This window comes from Panulirus ornatus, chromosome 53, assembly GCF_036320965.1.
Source record: "Panulirus ornatus isolate Po-2019 chromosome 53, ASM3632096v1, whole genome shotgun sequence".
In the NCBI taxonomy this organism is placed as follows: Eukaryota; Metazoa; Arthropoda; class Malacostraca; order Decapoda; family Palinuridae; genus Panulirus; species Panulirus ornatus.
The window spans coordinates 18605989-18620602 of record NC_092276.1 but is presented as its reverse complement, the minus strand read 5'-3'; the positions used below and the strand labels follow the sequence as shown (position 1 = coordinate 18620602).

Genomic DNA, 14614 nt, shown 5'->3' with positions numbered 1-14614 from the left:
TACAGACTGTGTGAGATCTGTCCACAGTTTCTAAATCCTGTCATTTCGCTCGTCTTGTACGATGATGGACAGTACACAGCAGTCAGTTTGTATCAACCCCTCAAACAGCCTCATGACTGGTTTACCTTCTATGTCTTGAAGGTGCGCAGGATCCACCCTCCTATCATTCTGGAAGAGGCAACTGTTGTATTCTTCGTTGCAATGGAGGTAGTTAGACAGTATTACTGCGAGGTCGTGTACACAGGTCGCTCGTGAGAGGACTGTGTCTGTGTCGACCATTGCTTCAGTTTCCCCGTACAGGAGGAGTGGGACTTCATCCAGCTGGAAAGTCTGTTGTTATCGGTGGCCCAGTGTAAGGCTTCGCTGCACGTTACCTCGTAGTGTCGCCGACCCACCAAATATTCATACATATTCTTGAGTCATCTACAAAGGATGACATGAAAGTATTCAGTAAAGTCTGGGTACACAACACACCAGCATTTACTGACCACAGCGGCACCTCTATAACCTTACCCAGGGATCAGACAGCTGGGAGAGGCAACACGCCCCGCCCTGCGTCCGTAAGGTTTACATGTGTCCACATCTTAAGACGACTTAGATAACTCATTACCGAGCGATGTTCCTGACACAGGTCGGCAGTTCAGTACTGGAAGCGAGCGACTTTCTTCCTCCTGTGTAGCGTAGGACGATGTGGGTCAGCCTCCAGCTCCTGGGGTCATGCCACACTCCACGGTGTGTGTCTCCTGATGATCGTCAGCGTTCGTGCAGATGTTGTACATTTCTTCATAACGACAGAATTCCACGAGTGTGGACCTGGTAGAGTGCACGGCTATGTTCTCAAAGGCCCTCTCAAACTCCTCTGGTAAGGTGTGGTGAGGTGGTGAGGTGAGGTGTGGTGAGGTAGTGAGGTGTGGTGAGGTGGTGAGGTGAGGTGAGGTGTGGTGAGGTGTGGTGAGGTAGTGAGGTCTGGTGAGTGTAACATATGAGAAGTACTCTTTAAGTGGAGTTCAGTCGGGTCGCTTATCTTTAAGGTACTTTTTGACTGCCTGAACACAGGTTTATATTGCTATTTTAGTCTCGTTCATCTGCCAATCCTCCGTGCATGTGTCCTCATTTGTTGTTCACTTGACGCCTCTCTCTCTCTCTCTCTCTCTCTCTCTCTCTCTCTCTCTCTCTCTCTCTCTCTCTCTCTCTCTCTCTCTCTCTCTCTCTTCTGTTTACTGGGTCTCGTATAATTCTTGGAGTTAACGGTCTATAATCGTTTTCCTTTATCTGCTGGGAGAATTGTGTGGTTCTGCTGGGAGAACTGTGGGGTTCTCACAAGTCTACAATTCGTTCTCATTTGCCTCCCATATAGCGAGCATCTTCCTCGTCCTGCTCAAGATGTGATGTACTGTCTTCTAACTTGAATACATACGTCTGCTGCAGGTCTGGTGTACACTTGTGGTCATGCGTTGCTGCTGTGGTGTGTGTGTACTCAGCAGGCTCACCCTCCAGGTCACATACATTGATCACATCCTCAAAACGGCCCATCCCTGAGATGCCGATGGCCACATAATGATCATGTGACGCAGCAGCTTGCCCAGTATTGCGTGGTCTACCTAATGGTTGCGGGGCACACAAGCAGCCAGCTCTCGGGAGCAATACCAAAGTAATACCTATTGAAGAGGGAAAGTGAACCAACATTGCGGCGTAGGGCAAGGGGGTCAAGTTTGGAAGTTAGTCTGGGACAGTTTATAAGGCGGACCACTTTCGACTCAACTGTGTCAAGTAAGGATACAGAGCTAGAACCACCCCAGATGTGAGAGCAGTACTCCATACAAGGATGAATCATCCATTGTATAAACGGAACAACTGTTCAAAAGAGAAGTTTCGACATCTTAACAGGACACCCAGTTTCTTAGAGGCAGACTTAGCTATTCCTGTAATGTGGGGTTTCCAAGAAAGAGTGGATGTTACAGTAATACCAAATATATCCACTGAGTCGAGAGGTGGAATTGCAGAACCGTCAACGGAGTGAGAAAAGTTATGAGGAACGTTCGATAGAGAGACGGGTAGAAACTGGGTCTTGAATGCATTATATTTAACCAGATTTTGTGTACCCCACTGAGATATCCTGTCCAAGTCAGAGTTCATTGAGAAGAAATGTCCAGACGAGATGCAGATCGAATGAGAAAAGGAGCAGAATTGAAGGATGTGAAGGAATGCAGTGTGGAGTCGTTAGCATATGAGTGCATCTGGTTATCTGAAGAAGAGAGGAAATTGTTGATAAAAAGAAGTGTAGGAGACAGGAGAAAACCTTGAGGGACATCGCTGCTGATGGTGAATGATGGAGGGGCTGATCCATCAAAAACCACGGAGACAGATCGGCCAGACAGGAAGGTAGATATGAAGGAGCAAAGTGAGGGAGGGAAGCCAAATGGGAAGAGCTCTGAGATGAGGCCCCGTTACCACACCGTGTCAAAAGTTGTGAACCCATGACACTACTAGAGAGGGTTGACAACAACCAGAGAGCAATGAAAACAGGAAGATAAGTAAAGAGAGGAAGCCATATGTTCATCTTCCCCCTCCACGTTCCCCAATCCTCCGTCCCTTCCCCTACCCCAGGATCAACACCCCCCCCCCGACCTGCAATAACCAAGTGTTGACGGCTGGGCTTAGAGCTGGCCTGGCCCACACGCACCACTGCTCTCACACGATGAAAGAAAACACATATGTAACGCAACGGTTTGTCTCAAGACGCCACCTTGGCCTGGGGGTCTGATGCCGTCCTGACCTCGGCTAACCTCACTGACTGTGTGGGGGACGTGGCAGTTTCTAAGCCGGTCAATCATACATATGTATGGGCGTTCTAGCTCCTCCGTGGAATGAAATATCACAGGTATTAAAGCATCGCACTGGATTCTAAAGGTTAGGTTGAGGCGCGGGCGGGCGGACTGGTTGGCCCCCTCACCGTCAGATGTCGCCTGCTGGCGGGTAAAAACGTCACATTCTGAACACAGTGACTCGCCGTAAATTACAACTCCTGGGAGGAGGTTTTTATGTTGGTGTAATGGATGGTGGCGACGTGGCCTGCCTGACGTGCACGACCCAGTGTGGCATGGCTGTTTCCCGCCTCGTCTGTGCCTGTTGGGATATGGACCCCGCTGAATGGACTTCCATTTTCTACCATCGTGTTTTTATTATGATTTTGTCTTAATTTGTTGTTTTCTTAAGTTGTTTCTGTCATCATTTCTGAAATGTCTGTCCTGGAGGTCATGTTTCGTAGTGGATGAAGTACTTATTTACGTGATCATTTAGCAATCCTGTTGATCTTTTAATGTTTCGTCTCATGTCAACTTGGTTCGTGTTTCTCTCGTTGTTCATCATTCACTCATACATTACCACCACACTTGGTGTCTGACCTCCTCCTCCACCACCGGAGGTTCTCCTCCACTCCTTCTCTCTCACTCCCACCTACCTACTGCCAGCCTCCCTCTCTCTAACTCCCACGCTTCCTCCCCTCCAACCTCTCCCATCGTCTCTCTCTCTCTCTCTCTCTCTCTCTCTCTCTCTCTCTCTCTCTCTCTCTCTCTCTCTCTCTCTCATCCACCACGTGTGGCGTGGGACGCAGATGGTGACTGGCAATAAGTATGACTGCCTTTAACATGTGTTTTATAACATCATCTGGTAATCACCTAACACCTGTACTACACATGTTACCTACTAAACATCTGTGTTTTCCAGAAATAATCCAAACATCTGTCTTCCAACGTCTCCTCCAAACATCTGTCTTTCATACCTTACTCTCCAAACATCTGTCTATCATACCTTACTCTCCAAACATCTGTCTTTCATACCTTACTCTCCAAACACGTATATTTTCGATGTCCTCTTCAGGCATTTGTCTCTTACCGCCTCCCCGTCCAGACACCTGTATCCTCGAGTCTCGGTAGCAAAACACCTGTAATAACCAGTGCCACAGTAACCAGGCGCACACCTGTGGTAGCAGATTATTTCCGGTCTCCAGAATAGCGAAGTCTTCAGCTGAGTTGGGAAGAGCAGTGGTTATGTGGGGTCCGCGCGGGCCCCCATGCCTCCACCCACGCCGGACCTGGTCCTGGAGGGTTCCAGGTCAGCTCGGGTCTGGAAAGTGTGGAGGGAAGGCGGGTTGTGGTGGCTGAGCTGCACACCCGAGCCACAACCAGGTGGAGGGCCAGCCACAGCTGGGGTCCTGCAGTGTGTGACCGGGATACAGCAAGGCGCTACAGTGACCGGGATACAGCAAGGCGCTACAGTGACCGGGATACAGCAAGGCGCTACAGTGACCGGGATACAGCAAGGCGCTACAGTGACCGGGATACAGCAAGGCGCTACAGTGACCGGGATACAGCAAGGCGCTACAGTGACCGGGATACAGCAAGGCGCTACAGTGACCGGGATACAGCAAGGCGCTACAGTGACCGGGATACAGCAAGGCGCTACAGTACTGTATCATTCTCAGCACGACAGCTGTGGGTGATGGGTAGGAAGGTAGACCCCGAGGTTGGAGGGTAACACGGTGGGTGGAGCGGTGTGTTGTGTTGTGGGCCAGCAGGGAGGCCAGGGGGAGGGTGCACCTGGGGCGCAGCACACAGGGGGAGGGTGCACCTGGGGCGCAGCACACAGGGGGAGGGTGCACCTGGGGCGCAGCACACAGGGGGAGGGTGCACCTGGGGCTCAGCACACAGGGGGAGGGTGCACCTGGGGCGCAGCACACAGGGGGAGGGTGTGCCTGGGGCTCAGCACACAGGGGGAGGGTGTGTCTGGGGCGCAGCACACAGGGGAGGGTGCACCTGGGGCGCAGCACACAGGGGGAGGGTGCGCCTGGGGCGCAGCACACAGGGGGAGACTTGCAGGTGATGTGTACAACGAGGAGAGACAGAGACACAGGGAGATGAGGGCTCCGTCGTACCTTCCGTGGATGGTGTGTGTTGTGGTTGAACTATGAATGGCCAGCCAGTAAACACTCGAGCTGCAACCTATTCGTGGGAGAAGCGACCTCGTGGGGAGGGAAGAGGGGAGTTTACGCCGCAGGGGAGAAGAAGGAAGAGGACCCTGAAAGGAGGAGGGGTGGAGAAGGGGGACAGAAGGGCCAGTTTAGAATGTGGAAAAGTGAACCTTGATGGTGTGTGTGTGTGTGTGTGTGTGTGTGTGTGTGTGTCAAAGCCAACACTATAATGGTTGGGGATCAGGAGGTATACATGTAGACCCACGCATGCAGTATCAGCGAGGGCGGTAAACCCACGGCGTAAACCTGAGGTAAACTTCTTCCGGCGTAGCGCCTGGGTCGGGGACCCCACGAGGTAAACCCCCAGAGTAAACCTCGCAAGGCGGAATACCTGGCGGTAAACCCACGAGGTAAACTCCCGGGAGCGGAACAAGAAGAGAGGAATGAAAGATTCAGGAAAATCTTTGTTGTTACTGAGGGCTCGAGGGGAGGAGGGGAGGGGGGAGGGTACCAAGCAATCAAGCAGGCCAGTGGAGGGGTGGGGGGGGGGGGGGGGTCGGGGTGAGGGGTGGGTGTGGGTGTGGGGGTGTGGGTGTGGGTGTGGGGGTGTGGGTGTGGGTGTGGGGGTGGGTGTGGGTGTGGGGGTGGGTGTGGGTGTGGGGGTGTGGGGGTGGGTGTGGGTGTGGGAGTGGGTGTGGGTGTGGGTGTGGGTGTGGGGGTGGGTGTGGGTGTGGGGGTGGGTGTGGGTGTGGGTGTGGGTGTGGGTGTGCGTGTAGGTGTGGGTGTGGGTGTGGGGGTGGGTGTGGGTGTGGGTGTGGGTGTGGGGGTGACAGGACAGCAGGATGATGAAGGCCAGTATAACGTGTGAGGATATGTGGAGGATGAAGGATGACGTGTGAGGGATGCAGGGGAGGGAGGGGGGGGCAGACTGCTGGGGACACCCCCCCCTCAGAGTATACCCGCAGAGGTATGCTCCCGGGCAACAGTATGTTAAGGAAGTATAACAGAAATATAGTGGTAGAGGGACCGTATACCCCGGGGGTATGCTGGTGTGGAGGGGTTCATTTTCGACTAGTATATTGTGGAAATATAAGTATACTTCAATGAAGAAAGTATACTCTGGTGGTATACATCAGTGGAAGTATACTCTGGTGGTATACATCAGTGAGAGTATACTCTGGTGGTATACATCAGTGAAAGTATACTTGACATGAAGTGTATGATGTAGGGGACGATGTAGTATGTTAATATGTTAGAGACAGGGACGCATATGTGGTAATATAACCTTAATATGAGTTAGTATATCTTGGAGATATGTTCAGCTTATCCCAGCACGACGGTACGACCCTGGAGCACGACGGTACGACCCTGGACCACGACGGTACGACCCTGGACCACGACGGTACGACCCTGGAGCACGACGGTACGACCCTGGAGCACGACGGTACGACCCTGGAGCACGACGGTACGACCCTTAGCCTGGTTGACACCCAGCTCTAGGGTCGTGCACAGCAGGTCGGGCCAGCGGAGGAACAGCTAGGGTGTACCATGGGAGAGGGAAGCAGAGGTGACAGATGTGGACAGAGCGTGGGTGAAGACGGGAGGGGGGTGGGGGGGGTCCACCACGCACGGTACACACACCTGAGAGAGGGAGGAAGTGGAGGGAGGAAGTGGAGGGAGGAAGTGGAGGGAGGAAGTGGAGGGAGGAAGTGGAGGTGGGAAGTGAGCACCCCTCCCCTCACACCCCCCCTCTTCCCTCCCCCGCCAACACTTCCCTCACGTCAGATCTCCCCCCCTCCCTCCCCCCTCCCCAGGTGTTTCTGGTCATGATCCTTTTGTTTCGTACCTCACCCGTGTGTGTGTGGGGGGGGGGGGGGGACCTGCCTCACCTGGCTGTTACGTCCGTCGTAACATGACAACGGCGTTACGACACGTGTTACGTCAGGGGTCCTCCCGCCTCCACAGGTTATAACATCTGTTACAACTGGTGTCTCTCCGCCTCCCCTGGATACTATGATGGTAGGACAGGTGTTACAACATGTGTTGTCCTCTCTCTCCCCCAGGGTACAACAGGTGTTACAACAGGCGTTGTCCTCTCTATCCCCCAGGGTACAACAGGTGTTGTCCTCTCTATCCCCCAGGGTACAACAGGTGTTGTCCTCTCTATCCCCCAGGGTACAACAGGTGTTGTCCTCTCTATCCCCCAGGGTACAACAGGTGTTGTCCTCTCTCTCCCCCAGGGTACAACAGGTGTTACATTCGGTGTTCCTCTCTCTCCCCCAGGGTACAACAGGTGTTACAACAGGTGTTGTCCTCTCTATCCCCCAGGGTACAACAGGTGTTGTCCTCTCTATCCCCCAGGGTACAACAGGTGTTGTCCTCTCTATCCCAAAGGGTACAACAGGTGTTGTCCTCTCTATCCCCCAGGGTACAACAGGTGTTGTCCTCTCTATCCCCCAGGGTACAACAGGTGTTGTCCTCTCTATCCCCCAGGGTACAACAGGTGTTGTCCTCTCTATCCCAAAGGGTACAACAGGTGTTGTCCTCTCTATCCCCCAGGGTACAACAGGTGTTGTCCTCTCTATCCCCCAGGGTACAACAGGTGTTGTCCTCTCTATCCCCCAGGGTACAACAGGTGTTGTCCTCTCTATCCCAAAGGGTACAACAGGTGTTGTCCTCTCTCTCCCCCAGGGTACAACAGGTGTTGTCCTCTCTATCCCAAAGGGTACAACAGGTGTTGTCCTCTCTATCCCCCAGGGTACAACAGGTGTTGTCCTCTCTATCCCCCAGGGTACAACAGGTGTTGTCCTCTCTATCCCCCAGGGTACAACAGGTGTTGTCCTCTCTATCCCCCAGGGTACAACAGGTGTTGACCTTCCTCTCCCCCGGGTACAACAGGTGTGTGTCTCTCTCTCCCCCAGGGTACAGCAGGTATTACATCAGGTGTTCCTCTCTCTCCCCCAGGGTACGAGCTTCCTGATCTGGGACGTCGGTGGCCAGGAGAAGATCCGTCCCCTGTGGCGGTCGTACACCCGCTGCACAGACGGCATCGTCTTCGTGGTAGACTCAGTGGACCTGGAGCGCCTGGAGGAGGCCAGGTGTGAGCTGTACAAGACGGCCAAGCTCCCGGAGAACGCCCAGGTGGGTCCTGCCTCAGCACCAGGGGGACTGGCTACTGACGCTGGAGGACCAGGGGGACTGGCTACTGACGCTGGAGGACCAGGGGGACTGGCTACTGACGCTGGAGGACCAGGGGGACTGGCTACTGACGCTGGAGGACCAGGGGGACTGGCTACTGACGCTGGAGGACCAGGGGGACTGGCTACTGACGCTGGAGGACCAGGGGGACTGGCTACTGACGCTGGAGGACCAGGGGGACTGGCTACTGACGCTGGAGGACCAGGGGTAGTGGCTGCTGACGGTGGAGGGTGATAACCCATGCCCTAGTGATCATTATTGTGGTTATGATGAACGAAAATTTATGATAAATCATCTTTGATGTCCAATCAAATTTGGGAATATGTGACCAGTGTTGGTGTATATATCACAGATCCCCAGGTATATGTAGCATACTACACTGAATATTATGAGTATTTTGAAGGTTTGTTGAATGTGTTTGATGATAGAGTGGCAGATATAGGGTGTTTTGGTCGAGGTGGTGTGCAAAGTGAGAGGGTTAGGGAAAATGATTTGGTAAACAGAGAAGAGGTAGTGAAAGCTTTGCGGAAGATGAAAGCCGGCAAGGCAGCAGGTTTGGATGGTATTGCAGTGGAATTTATTAAAAAAGGGGGTGACTGTATTGTTGACTGGTTGGTAAGGTTATTTAATGTATGTATGACTCATGGTGAGGTGCCTGAGGATTGGCGGAATGCGTGCATAGTGCCATTGTACAAAGGCAAAGGGGATAAGAGTGAGTGCTCAAATTACAGAGGTATAAGTTTGTTGAGTATTCCTGGTAAATTATATGGGAGGGTATTGATTGAGAGGGTGAAGGCATGTACAGAGCATCAGATTGGGGAAGAGCAGTGTGGTTTCAGAAGAGGTAGAGGATGTGTGGATCAGGTGTTTGCTTTGAAGAATGTATGTGAGAAATACTTAGAAAAGCAAATGGATTTGTATGTAGCATTATGGATCTGGAGAAGGCATATGATAGAGTTGATAGAGATGCTCTGTGGAAGGTATTAAGAATATATGGTGTGGGAGGAAAGTTGTCAGAAGCAGTGAAAAGTTTTTATCGAGGATGTAAGGCATGTGTACGTGTAGGAAGAGAGGAAAGTGATTGGTTCTCAGTGAATGTAGGTTTGCGGCAGGGGTGTGTGATGTCTCCATGGTTGTTTAATTTGTTTATGGATGGGGTTGTTAGGGAGGTAAATGCAAGAGTTTTGGAAAGAGGGGCAAGTATGAAGTCTGTTGGGGATGAGAGAGCTTGGGAAGTGAGTCAGTTGTTGTTCGCTGATGATACAGCGCTGGTGGCGGATTCATGAGAGAAACTGCAGAAGCTGGTGACTGAGTTTGGTAAAGTGTGTGGAAGAAGAAAGTTAAGAGTAAATGTGAATAAGAGCAAGGTTATTAGGTACAGTAGGGTTGAGGGTCAAGTCAATTGGGAGGTGAGTTTGAATGGAGAAAAACTGGAGGAAGTGAAGTGTTTTAGATATCTGGGAGTGGATCTGGCAGCGGATGGAACCATGGAAACGGAAGTGGATCATAGGGTGGGGGAGGGGGCGAAAATTCTGGGGCCTTGAAGAATGTGTGGAAGTCGAGAAGATTATCTCGGAAAGCAAAAATGGGTATGTATGAAGGAATAGTGGTTCCAACAATGTTGTATGGTTGCGAGGCGTGGGCTATGGATAGAGTTGTGCGCAGGAGGATGGATGTGCTGGAAATGAGATGTTTGAGGACAATGTGTGGTGTGAGGTGGTTTGATCGAGTAAGTAACGTAAGGGTAAGAGAGATGTGTGGAAATAAAAAGAGCGTGGTTGAGAGAGCAGAAGAGGGTGTTTTGAAGTGGTTTGGGCACATGGAGAGATGAGTGAGGAAAGATTGACCAAGAGGATATATGTGTCGGAGGTGGAGGGAACAAGGAGAAGAGGGAGACCAAATTGGAGGTGGAAAGATGGAGTGAAAAAGATTTTGTGTGATCGGGGCCTGAACATGCAGGAGGGTGAAAGGAGGGCAAGGAATAGAGTGAATTGGAGCGATGTGGTATACCGGGGTTGACGTGCTGTCAGTGGATTGAATCAAGGCATGTGAAGCGTCTGGGGTAAGCCATGGAAAGCTGTGTAGGTATGTATATTTGCGTGTGTGGACGTATGTATATACATGTGTATGGGGGGGGGGGTTGGGCCATTTCTTTCGTCTGTTTCCTTGCGCTACCTCGCAAACGCGGGAGACAGCGACAAAGTATAATAAAAAAATAAAAAAAAAAATATATATATATATATATATATATATATATATATATATATATATATATATATATATATATATCAAAATATTAATCTCTTTCTCCCTTTTATCATATACATCTGTTTATATGGCTCAAAGTATTATAATGTATATAGAGACGTCAAAATATGAGCATATTGCCTTGTCTGATCATATACATTTGTTTATATACTTCCATCTCCTTCATATTATCTCACCATCTTCCTACTACCTCCCTCACTCTACCATCTTCCTACTACCTCCCTCACTCTACCATCTTCCTACGACCTCCCTCACTCTACCATCTTCCTACGACCTCCCTCACTCTACCATCTGTCTACTACCTCCCTCACTCTACCATCTGCCTACTACCTCCCTCACTCTACCTCTGGTGCCCTGGTTCCCCTACAGGTGCCCATCCTGGTGTTGGCCAACAAGCAGGACCTGCCTGGCGCGAAGGATCCCATCGAAATTGAACGCCTCCTGGGCATCGCTGAGCTGGGGAACACCCACCTGTGGCACATACAGGTACAGTACGTCCCTGACGTATACAGGTACAGTACGTCCCTGACGTATACAGGTACAGTACGTCCCTGACGTACACAGGTACAGTACGTCCCTGACGTATACAGGTACAGTACGTCCCTGACGTATACAGGTACAGTACGTCCCTGACGTACACAGGTACAGTACGTCCCTGACGTATACAGGTACAGTACGTCCCTGACGTATACAGGTACAGTGCGTCCCTGACGTATACAGGTACAGTACGTCCCTGACGTATACAGGTACGGTACGTCCCTGACGTATACAGGTACAGTACGTCCCTGACGTATACAGGTACAGTACGTCCCTGACGTATACAGGTACAGTACGTCCCTGACGTATACAGGTACAGTACGTCCCTGACGTATACAGGTACAGTACGTCCCTGACGTATACAGGTACAGTACGTCCCGGACGTATACAGGTACAGTACGTCCCTGACGTATACAGGTACAGTACGTCCCGGACGTATACAGGTACAGTACGTCCCTGACGTATACAGGTACAGTACGTCCCTGACGTATACAGGTACAGTACGTCCCTGACGTATACAGGTACAGTACGTCCCGGACGTATACAGGTACAGTACGTCCCTGACGTATACAGGTACAGTACGTCCCTGACGTATACAGGTACGGTACGTCCCTGACGTATACAGGTACAGTGCGTCCCTGACGTATACAGGTACAGGTAGGTCCTGGTCCTGGCCCGCAGCTCTGCCACATACAGGTAAGGGAAGGGCCGGACCTGCGATATAACATACAGGTATACAGGTACAGTAGTCAACATGGCAACCACTTGCCAACTGTATCATACATCCCTCACACTGTATTCCAGCAATACAGCAACATACACCATCATGCCTTCATCACAGGTCTGTCACGCTCTATACAAACACTAGAGCAGCCAATTACAGTGTAGGGTTGTGCTGTTCACAGCTTAATGACCAACCTAATGATCGAACGATTGTTCTGCACCTGTGTATTGCTTGTTCTTGTTGTTCTTGTTGCAGCAACCAGTGTATTTGTGGCAAAATCTGTGTATGTGTGTGTGTGTGTGTGTATGTGTGTGTATGTGTGTGTATGTGTGTGTATGTGTGTATGTGTGTGTGTGTGTGTGTGTGTGTATGTGTGTGTGTATGTGTGTGTGTGTGTGTGTAACGCAGTCATGTACATATCGTCACACATGTTATTGTTCATTATGAGCCACAACAGTTACACATGTTCACCTTTCCTTCCACTGGAAACGTCACGTTGTTCACCTTCACAACAAACGAGCGGTAATTATCAAAACATAAGGTTAACGAGCGGTAATTATCAAAACATAAGGTTAACGAGCGGTAATTATCAAAACATAAGGTTAACGAGCGGTAATTATCAAAACATAAGGTTAACGAGCGGTAATTATCAAAACATAAGGTTAACGAGCGGTAATTATCAAAACATAAGGTTAACGAGCGGTAATTATCAAAACATAAGGTTAACGAGCGGTAATTATCAAAACATAAGGTTAACGAGCGGTAATTATCAAAACATAAGGTTAACGAGCGGTAATTATCAAAACATAAGGTTAACGAGCGGTAATTATCGAAACATAAGGTTAACGAGCGGTAATTATCAAAACATAAGGTTAACGAGCGGTAATTATCAAAACATAAGGTTAACGAGCGGTAATTATCAAAACATAAGGTTAACGAGCGGTAATTATCAAAACATAAGGTTAACGAGCGGTAATTATCAAAACATAAGGTTAACGAGCGGTAATTATCAAAACATAAGGTTAACGAGCGGTAATTATCAAAACATAAGGTTAACGAGCGGTAATTATCAAAACATAAGGTTAACGAGCGGTAATTATCAAAACATAAGGTTAACGAGCGGTAATTATCAAAACATGTCTCTCTTGTGTTTGTCTCCGTCACCACACCTGTGTCACCAACCCCACCACACCTGTGTCACCAACCTCACCACACCTGTGTCACCAACCCCACCACACCTGTGTCACCATCCCCACCACACCTGTGTCACCAACCCCACCACACCTGTATCACCAACCCCACCACACCTGTGTCACCAACCCCACCACACCTGTGTCACCAACCCCACCACACCTGTGTCATTAACCCCACCACACCTGTGTTACCAACCCCACCACACCTGTGTCACCAACCCCACCACACCTGTGTCATAAACCCCACCACACCTGTGTCACCAACCCCACCACACCTGTGTCACCAACCCCACCACACCTGTGTCACCAACCCCACCACACCTGTGTCATTAACCCCACCACACCTGTGTCACCAACCCCACCACACCTGTGTCACCAACCCCACCACACCTGTGTCACCAACCCCACCACACCTGTGTCATTAACCCCACCACACCTGTGTCACCAACCCCACCACACCTGTGTCACCAACCCCACCACACCTGTGTCATTAACCCCACCACACCTGTGTCACCAACCCCACCACACCTGTGTCACCATCCCCACCACACCTGTGTCACCAACCCCACCACACCTGTGTCACCATCCCCACCACACCTGTGTCACCAACCCCACCACACCTGTGTCATTAACCCCACCACACCTGTGTCACCAACCCCACCACACCTGTGTCATTAACCCCACCACACCTGTGTCACCAACCCCACCACACCTGTGTCATTAACCCCACCACACCTGTGTCACCAACCCCACCACACCTGTATCGTTAACCCCGTCACATTTGCATCGTTAACCCCGCCACAATGGGTCATTACTGCCTCATTAAACCCTTACAGTGACCCTAGTAATGACCCACTTGAGGAAGCAGTAATTGCAGCAGAGCGCCAGCGAGGCCTCACCCCCCCCCCCCCTCCAGGTGTGGGGAGGTTATGAATGATGGGGAGATAAAGGAAGGAGGGGAGGGGAGGGTGGAGGGGGGAGTTAAGGAATGTTAATGGTGAGGTAATCAAGAAGTGAAGATGATGAAGGAGATGAAGGGTTGAATAATGATATACTGTCACCAGGTCATCACCAGGTCACCACCAGGTAACACCAGGTCACCACCAGGTGCTCCATCATCGTCAGGGAGAGAGAGAGAGAGAGAGAGAGAGAGAGAGAGAGAGAGAGAGAGAGTCAATACCATGGGAATGCGTGCGTATTGGTCATGAATAATAATGTACGCACCATTCAGCTGGCTGGCTGGCTGGGACGAGGCCTGTCCACGACTGAGGGAACACCGGGTTGGGACCCCACCATCCTCACACCACCATCCTCACCCCTCCATCCTCACCCCACCATCCTCACCCCTCCATCCTCACCCCACCATCCTCACCCCACCATCCTCACCCCATCATCCTCACCCCACCATCCTCACCCCTCCATCCTCACCCCACCATCCTCACCCCACCATCCTCACCCCACCATCCTCACCCCTCCATCCTCACCCCACCATCCTCACCCCACCATCCTCACCCCACCATCCTCACCCCACCATCCTCACCCCACCATCCTCACCCCACCATCCTCACCCCTCCATCCTCACCCCACCATCCTCACCCCTCCATCCTCACCCCACCATCCTCACCCCATCATCCTCACCCCACCATCCTCACCCCATCATCCTCACCCTCCATCCTCACCCCTCCATCCTCACCCCACCATCCTCACCCCTCCATCCTCACCCCA

The 14614-nt window shown here is 51.1% G+C and overlaps 1 protein-coding gene across 1 annotated transcript in view; it reads left to right on the top strand.

The window, feature by feature from the left end:
* The window catches only part of LOC139765287 (ADP-ribosylation factor-like protein 4C), a 106840-nt gene that overhangs the window by 79486 nt on the left and 12740 nt on the right, over positions 1-14614 (top strand). Inside the window, exons 2-3 of the mRNA XM_071692660.1 lie at positions 7934-8110; positions 10805-10921. Coding sequence (XP_071548761.1) covers positions 7934-8110; positions 10805-10921 — 294 coding nt within the window. The remainder of the gene's footprint in view (positions 1-7933; positions 8111-10804; positions 10922-14614) is intronic.